The sequence below is a fragment of the Panulirus ornatus genome, chromosome 65, assembly GCF_036320965.1.
Source record: "Panulirus ornatus isolate Po-2019 chromosome 65, ASM3632096v1, whole genome shotgun sequence".
Classification (NCBI taxonomy): domain Eukaryota; kingdom Metazoa; phylum Arthropoda; class Malacostraca; order Decapoda; family Palinuridae; genus Panulirus; species Panulirus ornatus.
In genome coordinates this window covers 23,814,570-23,834,874 of record NC_092288.1, presented here as the reverse complement: position 1 = coordinate 23,834,874, position 20,305 = coordinate 23,814,570, and the positions used below count along the sequence as shown (strand labels likewise).

Below are 20,305 nucleotides of genomic sequence, written 5' to 3'. Positions count from 1 at the left end.
ACCTACAAAGAGCCGTCATTGTACGCCACAGTAGTTCTTCTGGAGGGTGACTGCTGAAGAACTGGAGGATTGCCATCGCCAGTTCAGGTGCAACATCATCAAACACAACCGTCTTAACCTCTTTCGTTCCAAGGTTGTACATGATGGCTGAACCATATTCCTGCACCTGTATCATAAGAACATATATAAACAACTTCCATGTGTGGAAATCAAACAAAAGTCTTCTACCGCAAGAAAAGTTTTCAGAATTACTGTACATAAGCATACAATTTCATTACCCAATTCATATGCAATGAAATTATGGACTAAGAAGAATTCAAAGCAATAACTACCAAGAAAATCATACAAAATACTAACCTTAGCATTGGAATGAAGAAGGGCATTAACTGCTACCTTGGTAGTAACACGGATGTTGCTTGCCTGCTGATTTCCATCTTGCCACTCACTGATGTACAGCAACCATTCTGAGGGACTTAAGTGCTCAAACATGTTACAGAACTGAAAAGAAAAAAAAAAGATATAAAAGGTTCAAAAATAACAGCTAATCAAGTTCACTGCTGGAACAGAATCAAATGAAGCTATTGGTAAGAGAAAGACTCTAACAAACTAGCCAGACATCATATGGTGTGAGTGGTTCAAAATGAAGCGATATGGTGCACCAATTTCAGGTCTAATGCAGACTTTAAAGGCTAGAAGTTTCTGTAATAAAATGAACTTGACTGGTAAAGCTTTGCCATTGATGCATCAGGTATGCAAAATTAAGTGATTGTTGAAAAACAATCTTCTTTGACTACAGAACATGATCAAACAGCTTTGCAAATTTGAAAACTAATGACTCATTTCATTTCGGCATTATATATTCTCTGTGGTTCTTACAGGTACATATGGATCTAATGTGACAGGATTCAGACAAAATGCTATCAATTGGACACTTAATTGGAAGGCGTAGTTAACTATACTGTATCAAATCATAATTCCTGGGGATATAGGGGAAAGAATACTATCTGTGTTTCCTATATACTATAAAGGGCAACTAAGAGGGGCAGTAGTAGGGTGCATGAAATCCTCCTTTCCAGCATTTTCTATTATAGATAGCACAGAAATATGGTAACATAAAATGTGAAAAAAAGGGCAAATGAGAGTTGGGGTGAGAGTATCATTAAATTTTAGGGAGAATAAAAAGATGTTCTGGAAGGAGGTAAATAAAGTGCGTAAGACAAGGGAGCAAATGGGAACTTCAGTGAAGGGCGCAAATGGGGAGGTGATACCAAGTAGTGGTGATGTGAGAAGGAGATGGAGTGAGTATTTTGAAGGTTTGTTGAATGTGTTTGATGATAGAGTGGCAGATATAGGGTGTTTTGGTCGAGGTGGTGTGCAAAGTGAGAGGGTTAGGGAAAATGATTTGGTAAACAGAGAAGAGGTAGTAAAAGCTTTGCGGAAGATGAAAGCCGGCAATACAGCGGGTTTGGATGGTATTGCAGTGGAATTTATTAAAAAAGGGGGTGACTGTATTGTTGACTGGTTGGTAAGGTTATTTAATGTATGTATGACTCATGGTGAGGTGACTGAGGATTGGCGGAATGCGTGCATAGTGCCATTGTACAAAGGCAAAGGGGATAAGAGTGAGTGCTCAAATTACAGAGGTATAAGTTTGTTGAGTATTCCTGGTAAATTATATGGGAGGGTATTGATTGAGAGGGTGAAGGCATGTACAGAGCATCAGATTGGGGAAGAGCAGTGTGGTTTCAGAAGTGGTAGAGGATGTGTGGATCAGGTGTTTGCTTTGAAGAATGTATGTGAGAAATACTTAGAAAAGCAAATGGATTTGTAGGTAGCATTTATGGATCTGGAGAAGGCATATGATAGAGTTGATAGAGATGCTCTGTGGAAGGTATTAAGAATATATGGTGTGGGAGGCAAGTTGTTAGAAGCAGTGAAAAGTTTTTATCGAGGATGTAAGGCATGTGTACGTGTAGGAAGAGAGGAAAGTGATTGGTTCTCAGCGAATGTAGATTTGCGGCAGGGGTGTGTGATGTCTCCATGGTTGTTTAATTTGTTTATGGATGGGGTTGTTAGGGAGGTGAATGCAAGAGTTTTGGAAAGAGGGGCAAGTATGAAGTCTGTTGGGGATGAGAGAGCTTGGGAAGTGAGTCAGTTGTTGTTCGCTGATGATACAGCGATGGTGGCTGATTCATGTGAGAAACTGCAGAAGCTGGTGACTGAGTTTGGTAAAGTGTGTGAAAGAAGAAAGTTAAGAGTAAATGTGAATAAGAGCAAGGTTATTAGGTACAGTAGGGTTGAGGGTCAAGTCAATTGGGAGGTGAGTTTGAATGGAGAAAAACTGGAGGAAGTGAAGTGTTTTAGATATCTGGGAGTGGATCTGGCAGCGGATGGAACCATGGAAGCGGAAGTGGATCATAGGGTGGGGGAGGGGGCGAAAATTCTGGGAGCGTTGAAGAATGTGTGGAAGTCAAGAACATTATCTCGGAAAGCAAAAATGGGTATGTTTGAAGGAATAGTGGTTCCAACAATGTTGTACGGTTGCGAGGCGTGGGCTATGGATAGAGTTGTGCGCAGGAGGGTGGATGTGCTGGAAATGAGATGTTTGAGGACAATGTGTGGTGTGAGGTGGTTTGATCGAGTAAGTAACGTAAGGGTAAGAGAGATGTGTGGAAATAAAAAGAGCGTGGTTGAGAGAGCAGAAGAGGGTGTTTTGAAATGGTTTGGGCACATGGAGAGAATGAGTGAGGAAAGATTGACCAAGAGGATATATGTGTCGGAGGTGGAGGGAACGAGGAGAAGAGGGAGACCAAATTGGAGGTGGAAAGATGGAGTGAAAAAGATTTTGTGTGATCGGGGCCTGAACATGCAGGAGGGTGAAAGGAGGGCAAGAAATAGAGTGGATTGGAGCGATGTGGTATACCGGGGTTGACGTGCTGTCAGTGGATTGAATCAAGGCATGTGAAGCGTCTGGGGGAAACCATGGAAAGCTATGTAGGTATGTATATTTGCATGTGTGGACGTACGTATATACATGTGTATGGGGGTGGGTTGGGCTATTTCTTTTGTCTGTTTCCTTGCGCTACCTCGCAAACGCGGGAGACAGCAAAAAAAAAAAGTCAGAAATTTTTGTGGTAAAACATGTAGGGAAAATGCTCTTATAACGGGCATATTCTCACATCTGGCACTGTCGAGGTCCAGGATGTCAGTTAATAAGGCTTTAGTTATTGTAATCATTATAAAAATTCTTAGTAATTACATCTACAGAAGCAGGATGAGTGACTGTGGTCATCAGAACGTACTGAAATATACTGCCCAATACCCTTACATCAAGATTTTAATCATCTCCAAAAAAAAAGTCAGTACACTGCAATAGTTTAAGACAGTATTTTGCTCTATTAAGCATAAAAAATAGCATGGTACTCGAAAGAATAATAACAAGTTCTTTCCTTTTCATTAAAATGATTTCTAATACTTGTATGCAATATGAAGTAGTCCTACAGACTTACGGAATAGTCTGTAGGACTGGGCTGCAGATGGTAAGCACTGGTTTCACTTCCTTATACCGTACATGACAGCTAGAGAGATGGTGCATGCAATTAAGGTGTCGTTTGTCTGTTCCTGACACTACCTCACAAAGGTGGAAAAGTAATTAGGTATAAAGAAAATCTGATACTAGAATAAGAATCCCATTTACCAAATTTAATGAGTCATTTCAAGTACATCAACACAAAGTTTCAAGCTAATATGGCTGTGGTTTTATGAACTAAATGTTGATGTACAATAAGCAGAACATTAAAGAGGCTTTTGCTGCACTAGGATAAAACTTGCATAAGGAAGCAAAATTTGCAATAATTTTGCAAATGATATCTCATCAATATCAAAATATGAAAAATGCAAATTGCATGGTCGTACAAAATTGTAGGTACTATAAGACAAAGCAAAACTGTGCACCCTTAACCCTTAAACAGTGGCCATGGATCAAATATTTCATCATTGATTGAAAAAATGAAATACTTTGACACTGGCTTTCAACTCTTTGCACTGAAGGTATCTCAAATTCCTTTATCAAATATTGTAGCATCCCCATTTCATATTTTGTAGCATCCCTATCCCATAATATATTCCTTAAACTTTACTGATGATTTATGTTATTACATGCATTTTTTATTTCATGCATTTGAAGTATATGGCCAATTGGTTAATCTATCATATGAATAAAAAAAAATCAGACTTCAGTGATAATGCACATGGAATTATTTTTCCATACTTGTTTGCTGTTCTAACATAGTGAGGTAGTACGAGGAACAAATTAAGCATGGCCTTGTTCACTCATATCCATTCTCTAGCCACCATGCATGCCCCTTTTCCACAGCAAAGGCCCACAGACCTATCTGCAGTTTCCCCTGACTGCTTCATATGATGTGGTTTGGCCCTCTGACAGCATGTCACCCCTTCTCTACCACATTGCTGCAATTCACTCTTTTTCAAGCATGCATCTCACCCCCTGCATGTCAAGGCCCCATCCCTAAAACCAGTTTTCACTTCATTCATCCCCTTCCCTTCTCCTTGGTTTCTCCACTTCAAATATGTATCCTGCCTTAGTCAGCTTCTCACTCATCTTCTCCATATGTCCAAACCATTTCAGCACACCCTCTTCAGCTCTCTTAACTGTACTCTTCTTACTTCTACACCTCAGTCTTACCCTATAAGGGAAAACAGTAACACCCCAAGTGGGAATTACTTCAACTGTTATGTAAATTCTACCACAAGAACGAAGTCAAGGAAGAGAAGTAGGGTACGGCCTCTTGTTATGGCCTCCTTACTCCTTTCGAATTCCCTTTAAAATTACTCTGCCATTTATTTCTCCATGTATGCTCCATGTATGTCATTCTTCTTCACTTTCCTGAACCAACTGATACTAATGATAGGTGTTCCTTCTCATCAATTATTTCACCCATCACTCTACAAATTTTCTGCTGAGTCTCCATATATGGATGACCTGTGGTCTGTGGTTGTAGGGATGTAGACAGCAGAATTTTTTCCTGCACCTTTCAAGTAACAGAAACCTCCATAGGCTACTAATGATATGATGTCAGTTAGATATTTCAATTGTTGTGGGAAAAGTTAAATCATTATGTGGTTATGAGAGCCATTTAACTTTTTAGGATTGTCAGATGTTGATGGGTTAATGGGTTAACAGTTAGGTCATTAAATATCAAGTACTGTTCCTATTGAGCTTTCTGTATTCACAAAGAAGGCGTTCTTAACTTCTAAGCATGTTCAGTTTTCTCTTCTTGTGTAAATAATTTCTCTGAAATATGCAGTACTCATTGTCTTAGACTGAAAAGTAAAGTATATAAACGAGGTAAATATGTCTTCTAAGTCAATATTCAAAATGGAATTTGTGACAACATAATTCAGAAACATTGATACTCACAAATAAAGCAAGAGATTCCTGGTGCATGGGAGGAAGACTTTCAACCTTGTTTGCATAATTCATGATAGTATGATCACGGCGATCCTGATGGAGAAGGAGGATTACGTCATCCTTTAGGGCTGCAGCAGCCATGATGCGAACCAAATGTAGGCGAGCATCATCTGGGATGCTGGGATCATGAAGTACTCGGGAAAACAAAATACTAAAGTTTTCACCAAGTGCCCATGAACCTTCATCTTCCACAACATAAGCTCGTAATTCTTCCATATGTCCTTGTTCTTCTGGTGTTAATAGGTGTGCACAAGCAGCTACTAGCCCATCAAATTCAGCTTGGGCCTGAAGTATAAAGTATACATAACCCTGAACCCATAGAGTGTAACAGAAATGTTTAACAAGAATTTTATGAGAGAGATATTGGATTTAACTTTAAAGATCATTACATTTAAATAGTAAGCACTGCAAATGAATATTTCATTTTTGGATATAACACACCACATATCAAGTCAAACAATTCTATGAAAAAAATATAAACACTGAAAATGTGGCAGCCCTGCCCTTTGCAGCAACAGCATCAACGTTGACATGCAGGTCATAGGAGCTACGGTGGTAGTGGTAGACGCAGACTGACGGTGGGTAGGTGATAGTTGTGGGGTCACCGCCGGGGGCACAGCAGGCAGCAGGGCAGCCAGGTGAGCCTGCAGATACCCACCTGGTCGGCGATGTTGGTGTAGACCACTGGTGGCTCGTGGGGGCGTGCAGGGCCCAAGTAGCATAGCAGGGCAGACTGAGGCTCTGGGGAGCCAGGGTCAGTGTGACTGTACCGTGGCACAGGACGATAAACCATGACTGACTCCTGTGAGCCATGCAGATTTCCATTTGGGGACTCCAACAGGATGGGCGAATCCGTAGAGGGGGGTCGGTCAGGATGTGCTGTACCTCGAGGGGTAGGAGATGTGGAGCAGGAAGATGGGGCCAGTTCAAAGGTTGAAATAGATTCAAGAGAGGAAGAAGCAAGAGGAATTCGTCTTAAGAAAGATGAGATGGATTCTAGGGAGCAAGCACGGGAAGGAGGTATGACACGAGGAGCTACCGGAGAAGAGGGCTGAGAACGGGTTGCAAGGGAAGTTGTCGGCTGTGGGGATGAAGGAACTGGAGACAATTGGGTGTTGCATGGCACTGGATCTTGAGACTGTGATTTAAGCTGCAGGGTAGAAGATGAGTCACAAGAAAGGGATCGAGATCTAGAACGCCAGGTGCTACATGATTCAAGTGATGTGGAATGTGAGATTCCATGCATTTGCCTAAATGCTGCATCATTTATTTCAAAATACTGCTGGTCTGGAGTAACTGTACGCATAGTGTCCACTGATGACACTGAAGCTGTTGAATTACAACGACTGAGCTCTGGAGGTGAGGGTGAGGGTTCAGGAGAAGATGGTAGCTCCTCTGGTGTAGGGACTCGTCCAATGGGATCTACTACATATAGAAGATAATAAGATGACCCAAATGATAGTGCTGATGTTGAAGAACACATAGATAAATCTGATGCTGCTGTGGAAGACCGGGAAAGAGAAGGGGATGTTGGAGGTGTGTGTGGATCCTGAGAGGATAGAGAGGATGAATTTGAAATAGGTGGGGCAGCAGCAGGAACAGGAGAAATGGTTTGGAGTGAAGGAATTGTTGATGTATCAGATAAATTGTTGTTAACATCAGAGTCTTCGGACTTTGAAGAGTAAGAGGATGTGATAGAATTTTTTTCTGAAGAATGAGAAGAGGAAGAGGATGAAGATAAGCTGGATGAAGAGGAAGAGGCAGAGGAAGATAAGGATGAGGATGAGGAGGAATAAAAATATAATGGGGAGGAATCTGAGGAAGAACTGGACCTTAAATATAAATCAGAACACGAGGAGGAAGCTGACGAGGACGAACATAGGGAAAGGCTCCTTGATCTAGAAGTGGGGAGCAGGTGGGACCACACGTCATAATAAGAACCACCCTCCTCACTACCAATACCAGTACTCACATCCAGTTCCTCTTTGAAGACAATGGGAGGCTCACGTTCAATCTCAGGCTCTGGCTGTACTGGAGGAGATTCTCTGGCTGGCGCATCAGAATCCTCAGGAGCTGCAGGTGCAACTTCCTCAGGCTGTACCTCGGGGGCTGAGTCTGCCATTGTGTCCACTACTATTACCGGTGGTGACTCTTCTGTATTTGTGGCAGACAATCTGTCCTGTACTGGAGGGGTTGTTCCTCTGCTATTAGGAGAGGGCAAGCGCTCAAATGGCTCTGGTTCTGTTGACACAATCTCTCCACTACTAGAGTTCTCTACAGAAGGTATACTTGTGTTAAAATTGTTCTGAGGAGGATTTATCTCATGCACTGGATCTGACAAAATTTGAGGTGGGTTTTCACCCTCAGAATTGTTACGGGAGTGTGACGCAGACTGGAAACCTGAGCAACACGGAGAGTTTTGTTGATCCAATATTGTATCAACAAGACTATGCCTTTTCTTCTTGTTCCCTTCCAAGAGATCTCCACTAGATTTAGATTTTTTTTTCTTTTCCTTTCTCTCTTTTTTTTCCTTTTTTTCTTTTTTATCTTTCTTTTTCTTTTCTTTTCTTATGACTTTTTCATTTATAGAATTTCGACGATCTTCAAGTTTAATTCCCTGTAGTCTGAAAGAAGAGAAGTAAGTGTGAAAATAAACATATGGTGAAATTTTTATAAATACAAATATTTCAGAAATTAAAGCAAGAATGTATAGCTCATAATCTGAACAGCAATCTAGAATGTAGCATAGCATAAAGCATATACTATACAACAGCTTTAAATAATCAATGTAAAACACAATTAATCAGTGTATGATACCTTACCAACCAGTTCTAGCAATATCTTGAGTGATTCCATAGCAAATTACACATGGTATTAACGTCACTAATTCATTATCTTTTTTGATGAGGTAGGATTTAAAGCAAGTGCCCATAAGTAATTATCATAAGTGCCATAAGTAATTATCATATCTAACTTCATTATAAACTTAACTCTTTTTCATATCAAAAATTAAAAATTTCTAATTTTTTGCCAATTCCAAAAACTGTAACCTTGCTGCATATGTGCATGTGTTATGCATATAGGAAAGGTTTTACAATCAAAGGGCGATATCTCTCAATCTCTCTACTATACAGTGTCTTAAATCTCTTTTTGGTTCCAGCATTCACTTTAACAGTACATCATTTAGCTTGTTCCACTCATCCACAACTCTATTACTGCAAAATTAACTCCACACAACTTTCTTACTCTTCTCTTGCTCAATATCCTGTTTGATGTAGTTTACTAATTCCTCCCCATCTCAAAGAATAGCTCCATGTCTAAGGTGTCATTTTCATCAAGGAAATTTGAAAATTGTCATCATGTCTTATCATGTCCTCCTTTCTTCCACTGTGGGAAAGTTCATGACTGCTGACACCTCTATGAAGATTAGCTTCTTAGGTTTAGGTACACTATCATTAACCCTCCCCTAAATCCTTTCCGAGAAATCCACATCTTAACATCTCTGCCCATTCACTTGAGAACAATCGTAACACTGAAAAGTATGTAATTAGCTTCCATGACAATTCTCCTGTGTTTTGAGAATACACAAAAGGAACCTCTCTCTTAAGCCTGCCAGAGAAGTCTGTAAATACATATGTACATACCAGAGAAAAAGAATTTTTTTCCTCTGAGAGATATAGTCAAAGTTCTCCTAACATTCCAAAAATACAGTCCACCCATCTTTCTCTTTTGTTTAGGGGTACTGCTTTCTATCAGAAGAGTCCAGATGATTTGTTGTACAACTCTTCTTTCCTGTTGCTTCTCACTTAAGCAATTTTACCTCACAAACACTCCTGTGTATCATTTTTCTTGAATTTATAGACAGTTCTGGTCAATAAAACTGGCCTATAAAATAGCACAGTTCTTTGTTGTCTTTTTACATACAGGTCCAACATTTCTTTTTGTCTATATCCTTGGCATCAACTTCAAGCAACCATTCAAACATTTCATGTAGACTGTCTAATTCCATCTGCATACTCTATCAGTAAATAAAGTAAGATTCCCTCTAGGTTATATGCTTTATATGGAAGAAGATCCTTCATGAGCTCGTCTGTATCTCCTCTGATGATCTCTATGCTGTTCATGAGGTTTCCTCCATCCCAGTGTATACATTATATAAATGAGTACTTGGCTTCGAATTTAGGTCTTTCCCCATTTTAATGACCCTTTCCCTACAGTCCTTCAGTCCAACTTTTCTTTTAACTGATAATTTTCTTGTGATACATATGGGGAACACATGACTTTCTTTTGCCTTGTTTTGCCATGCTTTGGAAGCCCATGAAGATTCAGGCATTCCCACTTGATTTAATTTCCCTTAAAATCTCCTGTTAATAGAACTTTTTTTTCAGTGAGCATGACTTGGCTTGCCTTGCTACCTTCTGCACCATCCTTACTGTATTCAGTGTCATACCCAAACATCTAATTCAACATATCTTTATGGGGACTGCACATCATGCAATCCATTAGGTCTGCATCCCTTCCTAAAAATTTTATAATCATCTGATCTAAAGGGATCTTTAGCCACACTATCTCCTAAAACTTTAGGATACTCTTAATAAGAGAACCATTCCTCCATTGGCACTGTTTTGTCAATCCTTTCTTAATAATGTGTACATTTTTGGAAATACTAAAAGGAAGTTCAACCTCTTGATTATGAACTTCTCAATGATTTCTATAAGTAGACTGATTTCTCCTGGTCTTTTCAATTCTTTGTTGATCTATCGGCATTTCTAAAAATCCTTTGAGTCCTGTTCTTTCATCAAAAAATCTTCCTGATGTGATTTTTTTTTGTGATTAATTCTGCATCAAAGATGTGATTTTTCTAAGAAAGGTTCAGCATGGTGTTCCTAGACTATGCCTGGAGAAAGTAACATCATGAGTAGGAAGTTACTCTTGATGAGATTGTGTCATCGTCACCAGACGGAAAGGAGTACAGTGTTGTCAAGAACTTTCTTGACCCAAAGTTGCTTACCTCACCCTGCTCCTATGTGGAGTTTAGCCTTAAAACTCCAAGAGCCCCATTTGGGGTTACACAACTTACTGACTAACTAAATTCAGTATTAAGTTAATCAAAATTTTCTTTCACTGATTTATTTTTGAAAACAAGTCGCTACCAGTATGATAGTAACAGCCTGGTCTGTTCTCACCCTTCACTTCATCTGCTGATCAACAAGGATGAATTTCGTAAGACATCTATTTAACCATTGCTACATTTTTTCTAATTCCCTTTGTAACATGCTGCACTCTCAACTGTATCAGACTTCTTTCATAAATTAGGCATCATTAGCTAATTTACCCATAAAAAATTCAATTTCTTAAGGCAAGTCATTCAAAAAAATCTACCAGAAAATGGTAGTGGTCTCTATTTGAAAACTGACCCCAATTACATGTTCTCTCCGAATTAGGTGGCTTTCAAACCAGTTACAGTGTCTCCATGACACCAGCCTGGAATTCCAAACCCTTTCAATCTCCAGTGTTGAACAGTATAAAAGATCTTTTGACAGCACAAGAGTACAACTAATCCACTTATCTAACTCTCCTCTTCAAGATATTCATGCAGAAATCTAAGAGACTTATCATGGACAATCTTTTCAATCTGTATCGTCTCTCATTTAAGTACATTCTACCAGCTAGAAAGTTCCTTATACGTTTCCTGAATTTTCTTCTCCAATATCTACGAAAACATGCCTGTCAGTAATGCAGGTTTGATTTTCAAAGCAACTTCCATGTTACCCTTATTAAAGACAGGTATGCCATTTCCTCTGTTCTTTCTGCCGGTAAACAACCTTTGCAGGAACACTTAAATAATGTCACTACCTTCTTGACTGGAGTTTTTGCACAAGCAAAACTACAGGCCAGTATCATTGCCAAACATGATTTAAGAATTATTAGAAAAATTAATCAGGAAACAAATACTGTAAATGAATACAGAGAAAAAATATACCCTTGTGGGAAGCAACATTCTTTTAGAGGGAAAAGGTCATGTTTTCAGTCTTCCAAATTTCAATAGAAGAAAAAGCACAAACCTTAAAAAAAAAAGATGAGTAAAATGTGTGCTTTTTGATTGCCATAAAGTATCTGCCTCTGTTTCCTCCAGGGGCCTTTGAATATCATATTTCCAAGCAGACATAATAGGAAGATTACTTCTGTGGATCAATATTACCTAAAAGAAAAGGAAGACTGTGCACACATCAAGACACACCTTTCAAACCTGGTAGAGTAAATTGTGGTATTCTGCACGGTTCAATCATTTGACCACTGCTCTTTCCGATTCATGTAAAGGACTTGCCAGAGGATCTTGAATCATACATTAATAAGTTTTCTGATAGTGTTAAATTCATGAGAGGAATAGAGAGCATTCATGAATGTTTCACTGTACAAAGAGACTTAGAAAAGATCAAGCACTTGTCAGTTATGTAATGACTAAAATTCAAACAAATGCACAGCAATCAAGATGGGGCACTGAGATGAGACCAAGCTATGACTACATTTAAGTATATAACAGACTGGTGACATCTGGTGAAAAGGGAAGTTTACGTGGTTTGGAATTAACTCTGAGCAGAAAAGTTTTATAATTTTGAATGGTCAGGTAACAGATCATACCTATATGAACATCCATAAACACTGAGTTTAGTTCCTCATAACAGGACAGTGGCTGACCTGACTTGGTCGATGGCGTTATTGAGTTCTTCCAGCTCACGTGAGTCGTCTTGTCTCCTTGACGTAACCTCTGTCGGTATGTAAGTGTGTAAGTTGTTGTTGAAATTTGCGAAGTTGACTTTTCTTGAGTCTGTAGACTTTATATCCAGGTCCTTCAAAACCGATTTAAGAGTTTCCCCAAGTGCACTGGAGAAAAGTAATATTGTTATCACAAGCGCATATTAGTACACACTGTATAATACATTAGGAAAATGATCAATCTATCCAGTGATACAGGCAGCTACTAAAACATTTTGGCAAGAAATGACAGATGCCCATCACTTTCTATTAAGATAATAAGTACTTTCATGCCAGAACAACTGCTTATTGTGTTTCAATAAACACAATAGAGTATAGATATTCATATTAAAGAGGTACAAATCTATTCTAACAAATTACATCCAACTTACCACATGATTTTATATCACTGTAGAACATTAAGTGGGAAGATTACACAATGTTAAATTCTGTGTACAGTTGAATATTCTAATATCAGTTTGAATATTTTGATAACAATGATGTCAGCTTAAGTAATAAAGTACTGCAGTAAACTGGTTATCTACCATCACCATAAAACAGTTCCAGCATCTTTAGCCATATCTCTTTCCAAACACCACACTTGTTAACCAGGTTATTTCATATACACCTGTACATCACTGTTTTCCTATCCCTTCATGCTCACATTTCCTTTTTATTATCATTTTCTTGCTTCCAAGCAACTCCTACTTCATTTTCTACTTTTGAAAGCTTCTTAGTTTCATATACCATCTTTTACATATAAGACAGTGAGAGAGAAAAGGGATATCACAAAGACATTAAGGAAAGACTCCTGGAATGGATGAAACAACCACAGAATTTTAAGGAAATAGCTCAAGGATTCAGAAATTAATGTAACAGCACAGATAGAAAGTAGCATACAAAAGTATTGTACCAAAACTGGATTATGCTCCTCAGATCTGGTCACTGCACCTAAATTAATCACGAAAATTTAACTGAGAAAGTCCAGAGAAGAGCAAGTAAGGTATTACCTGAATCAAGAGAGTTTAGCCACGGTGAAAGGCTGAGGGCTACAGATCAGCCTATAATTGAAGAGAGGAGATACAGGTGATATAGTTACAGCTTCCAAGTTTCTTAATCAGTTGGATAACGTCAAAAGTGAACAGATCTATATAAAACTGAAATGAATAATCAGTGGTCATAAGAAAAAGACAGACAAGAGGAAGGTTAGAAAGGATATGAAAAATTGCTATTTTAGCATAAGGATGGTGGATGGTTGAAATAAACTAGGTAATGAAAATTGTTCTGCTGATAGTATACAAATCTCTAGAAAGCCACTTGATGGGAGAAAGTTCAAGAGGTAGGGTTCCGTAAGTATAGAACTCTCTCCCAATCCATACAAACAAGAAATTACAAATACATAATTACATTACTGTTATGGACATTGGAAAATATCTAAACAGTCAAGTACAATGGCACTAACATAACTACAAATGATCAAACTAATAGCAAACAAGGGACAGTCAGTGTTAATAAAGTTCAGCCATGTTGTTAAGTCTGTCAAAAGATGGCAACATTCCTTTCAAGCAAGTAACAAGGAGCACTTGTCTATTCAGTGAATCAGAGATAGATTGGGGTGCTGTGTCTGCTTGGCCATCTAAGCTAAGAAATGAGTAATCAGAATCATATCATTTCTTAGTCTCACACCTAGCCAAAGGCATAAATTCATAATTAGTAAAACAGTCTATACGCAACATGAATTCCTACATGTGCAATAAAAAACATTTATTACTTGTACATGTTAGGTGGTCACTAACCATACATGAAGTGAGGGATATCGTCTCATCCTCTGTTTCAGCTTACTAGGAATTTTTCCAAGTCATCTCTGATATTCTTTGTTAACCTAAGTAACAGGCTGGTAACTGCACTACCAAATCAATTTTAGTTTTAAAGGTTGTAGAAACATTTTCTTTTTCCATTTCTCCACTAAAAATGGAAAAACCCATAGCCAGTATCCTTTTCTTGCAGGTATGTGCTCCCTTATTTCAAGCGCAACCTTTGTTGCCCTACATTCAACCTCATTTACTAGACCTGCATTACTTCAAGTCAAAAGACCAAGCCAGTGATGCATCCTCATTTGGGTTTCTTTTAAGCTAAAAATATTTCCTTTAAATATTTCCTTAAATATGCACTTGAATGCTATTGTAATATAAACCAACAGATAGTTTACTTCTATAACAGTTCCCCCAATTATGATCAGTGATGGAGCCTATCCACATCTCGTTTTTGGTCTTGCAACATTGGTCATATTTCACTTCTTTCATGCATTTAGAATCTTCTGTAAGCACAAACAGATATATCATGCCCTGAAGAATCACCATTAGGAATAAAAGAGATCTACATAAATAGCCCTGTCGCATACCTTAGACATGTATCCTTCATTCTTTCTACTTAGATAATACTCAATCCACCAAAGAAGTTCCATGCTTACAGATACCTGATAATCCAATCTTTTCACCAAAATTGTGTGGGATGGTGTTGAGTACCTCTTGACAATCAAAAACTCGAAACCCACCTACCCACCTCTTTTCTTAAACTGTTGGTCATTCATCTATCACTTAAGTCTAAACAAATTGAAAAAACATGGCATCTTTCCTCCAATCTCATGTAGTCAGTCTTTTTCAAATATTCATCCATTTGATAATCTATTACAATTTTCCATTATCTTACAAACCATGCTTGTCAAAGGATGCAGATCTTTGATTCAGAGCACCAAAGCACCTTCTTGTACAGAAAAAATTGTGCCATTTGTTCTTTTCATTGGAACCGATCTCTTTCTCATGGATTTTCTCAAGAGCATCTCATGTGGTTTGTCAAGTGCTTCTGCACACTCCATAAGCTGAGTACACATTGAGAGATTTCATTAGGTCCATGTGCTTTAAATAAATCAGCTTCCTCAGCAATCTACCAACACCTTGTCTAACAATCTCACTGCAATCTGAAGCTTCTCCATTCCATTTTGTTCATGGCTGAGGGTAACTGTCAATAAACTTTAAAACTTGGCATTCGGCTTCTGGATAAGGGTAACTATCAAAACACTTTAAGACCTTTTCTTTCACTCACTCAACTCCTCCCAGAACACTCATTTCTCTTCCTCACTCCTCTCACTACCACATGCATAAGCATTACTAATCAACCACCTCTCATGATCCACTTTCGTTTTCACCCACATAAGTCTGGGAGCCTAACTCCTTATACTCCTTCACATATCCCCTCAACTCCTCCTTCAGCTGAAGTGTCATACCATCCTCTCCTCTAACCTTCACTGTAATCCCAGACTTTACCACTCGGGCATTTCCAAGCCATTCTCCCTTACCCTTTGTTTCACTCAGAGCCAGAACATCCAGGTTCCTCTCCCCAGTCATGCAACATACCTCTCCTTTCTCATCCTGGTTACATTCATACTCATCCAGACACCCTAGCTTGAGCCTTCAAAGAGGATGAGCATCCTGTTTCATCTAGAAATAAAATAAAAAGAAGAGATGGGTTTCTAGTACCCCACTCCCAGCCCTTTAATTCACCTTCTAAGACACACAGGGAATACAAGAGTTGTAGTCTATCTCCCTTATCCCTAAGTATATGTACAAGAAAAAAATTTATTTTCTTGGACATACTTTAGAAATTTTCATGAATATAAATCAATTGTTTTTAATGAATTAACTTAGTGACTAAGACAGAGTATAAATTGCATTCTTTCCTCTTTCTTCATAAACCTATTTCACATGATAAACAAATATAAAATGTACTTTTATGTAAAAGAAGAAATAGCGTACCCATTAATCATACATGTGACGGTGCTCTCTGTTTTATGTCTACAGTTTCTTCGAGGGTGATGCAGAAGACTCCAGCATGTCACGTTGAACTCCATGGAACAGTATCCATAAGTGTCATGGTTTTGGGATATTACCATCTAGTTTCAGCATGAGGGGTGGATGTGCAAGTGATTACTACACAACAAGTGGCATCAAATGTTACATAAAGGAAGAAGAAGGAACACCTAAGTAATGCGTTGCTTCTTAGTATTCAGTGAGTGTTTGCTTCAAAAAGAAAGTGTAGATGTGACTGTGTTTAGTGTAAACAAGATTTATTTTGAATACTACTTTTTTACATCACCTCTCTTTCACCAAAAACAGTATTCACTTGTTACGAAATTCACACAAATATTCATTAACTTGGAAAATATGGGCATATCCCAAGAGCACTGTGAATCAATTCTTGAATCAACTATAATGTTGTTCAACTTCAGCATACTGTTAAAAAGGTCACGGGTAAAGAAATCCAGAAATTTGGGGATGTTTCTTAGTTTTTACAACTTCCTACATATCATAGTAAATCAAAATAATTACAGAATTACTTCTGCATTTATTACATCATAAGACTCCTGGTATTCACACTTCATAAGACTTTTGATTTGAAAACATTTAATGAGGGTACAAAGACAGCATGCATGTAGTAGCTGCACCTGTTTTCATTATACTGTATATCAAGAGGTAGTTTCATTACATATTCATAAAACATCAACAAAAATGCATGAGCTATTTTCATCACCTGTTCTGGTACATAATTCACTACATTCTACTTTCACTATGACCACCAACCACCTAGCAGGTCAAATATTACTACAGAATAATCCTATCAATCTAGCACTATGTGTTGATGAGTTTCAAGCACTGACTGCCTTCTCTCATGAAAATATAATCCATACAACAAAGAGTTAGAACAATCAAAAACAGATTATTTCTCTATGTTTATAAAAGAGCAGCAACTACTGCATAAGAGGTCATATTATACTGTATTATACTATGTGTAATATATAATAAAACAGATTAGACAATAAACACTCCTCCAACTGGATGAATTGGGCAAAAACTATATCTGAATTATGGAAATTCCTGATTACGCAAAAAAAGGTTGTTCCATGGAACACTTGTGTTAACTGCAGCACAAAATTCTTGGATGTGAAATAAAAGTAGGTACAATCATTGTCAGGAAAATATCAAAAACATCTATATTATGTTCCATGGCAAAGAGTGATATTTTCTTTAAACTATGAGATAGGTTCAGTTCCTTGTTATACCCTTTTACTAAAGTTATGGGACCTTTAAATCATTCAATTCTTTAGATACAGGGGAAATAATTCCATAAAAATTCATGGCCAAAGGGGGCTTTTCTTTGATAATGAGCCAGGTTCATTTTCAGGTTAAACCTTTTCATATTTATATCAAATGAGGGTTATGGGTCTTACGCTGTTCAATTATTCAGACGATGGAGAAAACTGTATAAAGTTTCATGGCCAAAGGTTGTGATTTTTTTCAAAGTTATGAGGAAAGTTATATTACAAGATAAGCCTTTTTATAAGTGGCATAACTTATAAAATACCAAAACAGAGTTAAGGGTCTTTTTGCTCTCAATTTCTCTGATCCTAGTAAATAGCTGTGTAAATTTTATTGAATATCTCATTCAGAATTTTAAAGTTGAGACAAAGGTTATATTGAGGGTTAAAGTGAGACTCCTGACAACAAATGGGCAGTCAGATGATGATTAGATGATGGACAGGCAACAGACAGATGATGACAATGGACAGTTTTTACTGTATCTGCCATATGATGCAGGCTTTACAAATATCCTCCATTTCAAAAATATTTCTAACGGTAGTACTGAACTATTGAACCGTACAACATTCTTTCATGTGTATACACTCTCTTTTTAAAGGTATATAGAAGACAAATGTAGATATATTAAAAGAACATTCATGGCAATATTCTATTGTATATAATAAAAAGTACAATGCAATGAACTGTAATATGAAAAACTAGATATACATCAAAAGTTCAAGGTGTTGCATGGAACACTTGTATCACCTGCAGTACAGTAAAGTTATTTGTGAGTAAAGTAAGAATGGGTGGAAATACTGTTTGGAAAAGATACGAGAAAAACTATTTAGTTACACAACCAAAAGTGGAATCTTCAAGTTATAAGCCTCCAGTTATAAGGGAAATAACTCATGCAAAATCCAAGCTAGAATCATGTGTCCCATGCCACTCAGTTCTGCACATGCTAAGAAATAAAGTTTCATTTGTATCAGATATAGATGTTCAAATTCTGAACAAAGTTAATGTGTTGGTTAATGTGAGACTTCTGATAACAGATAAATGGACAACGTTAATAAACAAATTGATCCCTAAGTGTCTACATTCTATGTAGATGAAAATATACCAGAGAGGCATTCCATGGAACACTTGTGTTGCTTTACTGCAGCAATGTCATAGGTTATAAAATAAGAATGGGTGGAAATATTGCTCGAAAAGTATCAAAAATATCTGTATTAAGTTCCATTACCAAATGTGGAATTTTCTATAGGTTACGACCAGATTATGTTCCATGTCAAACCTTTTTGTGTTGGTCCCATCTCAAGCTGAATCCAAACTAAAGGAATAGATCTTGTGCTATTCAAGTCAGTATATGAAGAAAAACCTTTGTATAAAGTTTCGAGAGTATCTGATCTACCCTTCAAGTTACGACCAAGGTGAAGATGATGGTTAAACATGCAACTCCCAGCAATGGACAAATTATGATTACAGACAAAACTATTTCCAAGTGTCTACCATGCTATGAAGGCAACACAGTAATATGCAAGGATGCATAATGATGTTGATGAATGGAAAAAGGCAAACAGTAGTGTACAGCAGTTCCTGGTCACTGTATACTACAATACTCTAAATTGTATCATCCTGTTCATTACAGTGTCATTAAGCAACAACTCTTGACAGTAACAACATTAATACAAAATGATACAATTTCATTTTCCTTTAAAAAGAAAAACAAACTGCATAATCCTAAGGCAGTGGCATACTTGGAAATATTATGAAATAGGGAAGAGATTACTCCAAATAAATAGCACAGGGGAAACTTCATGTGATGGGTAAATATGTCTACTCCTTTCCTTTTCTAAGCTGTCAAACAAATAACTTATGAGAGTATATGTTTTGATCACTTCAATTTGTGTCCTTCATCAAAAATATAATACAATAACAGTAAAAAAGAGGCCTTCTCAAGAAAAAATTAAGAACCACATGATCCATACGCAGAAGCAATATCTAAAAATAAATACCTTTAAACACAGCATAGGAAAAAATGTAGTTCTGGGTATGAAAAATTATTTCTCTATCACAGGCAAGGTACTATGAGCATCTAACAGAGTTCTAACTTTAGAGGGGGAGTTAAACTACTGCTTTACTCCTGAAAATGAGGTTTATTCACAAGCTTTAACCCCCTTTGTATGACATAAAACATACAAGGTTGGCAGATGCTCATCACTGTGCTCAATGACCACAAATCAACCAATATCTATAAATAGATAAATGGCCAGACATATGCTTCTTTTGTATCTGTTATGATAGCAAATCTTTAAAAAAGAAAAGCCACCACTACCAATTACTGATGTTAGTCTGGTTAAGAGGCCTGAAATTAACCTGATGAAAGTTTATGGTGATATGCTTAGTCCAAAAGGTATCATTCTGGATTATACGGTTCCTTGCCTGCCAGCACTAGTTCTCAAGAACTTCCACATCTTGGGAAAAATCAGCATATGCCAGTGAGCATCTGTTATTATACCAACCAGTCTCTGTCCAGCAGGGATCACTGTCACATTGATTGCCTGTTCTCTGGATGATAATATGTATCCTTAAAATCCAGATTGATGGTCCACCCATTTTTCTACTTAAAATTACAGGCACGTCCAATGGTCATTTTGAACTCTTGTTGTTTTGTCTGCCTATATGAAATGATAAAGGTATAGAATCACTCTAAAATCAATAGAGAAGATGCAAAACATGAATAAAAAGTAATAGGTTGTCTGACCATCACAATAGAATACAAGTTCCGACTATGCTATGGAAGCTCACACAGGTATTATCTCCAGGCATTCTAGATCTCAGGATATGACTTAGTGCTTTTAATGTTTACAGACAATCCAAGAATAAAAGAATATTTTCACCATTTAGTCTGAAAGCTGAAGGC

At 37.6% G+C, this 20,305-nt stretch overlaps 1 protein-coding gene across 4 annotated transcripts in view; it reads right to left on the bottom strand.

Moving 5' to 3' along the window:
• Window positions 1-20,305, bottom strand: part of LOC139746493 (uncharacterized) — a 201,892-nt gene that overhangs the window by 3,711 nt on the left and 177,876 nt on the right. For all 4 annotated transcript variants that reach the window (XM_071657780.1, XM_071657782.1, XM_071657781.1 and 1 more), the window contains 5 exons: window positions 12,191-12,376; window positions 7,464-8,115; window positions 5,441-5,776; window positions 358-498; window positions 3-166 (listed from right to left, as the gene is read on the bottom strand). In XM_071657780.1, coding sequence (XP_071513881.1) covers window positions 3-166; window positions 358-498; window positions 5,441-5,776; window positions 7,464-8,115; window positions 12,191-12,376 — 1,479 coding nt within the window. The remainder of the gene's footprint in view (window positions 1-2; window positions 167-357; window positions 499-5,440; window positions 5,777-7,463; window positions 8,116-12,190; window positions 12,377-20,305) is intronic.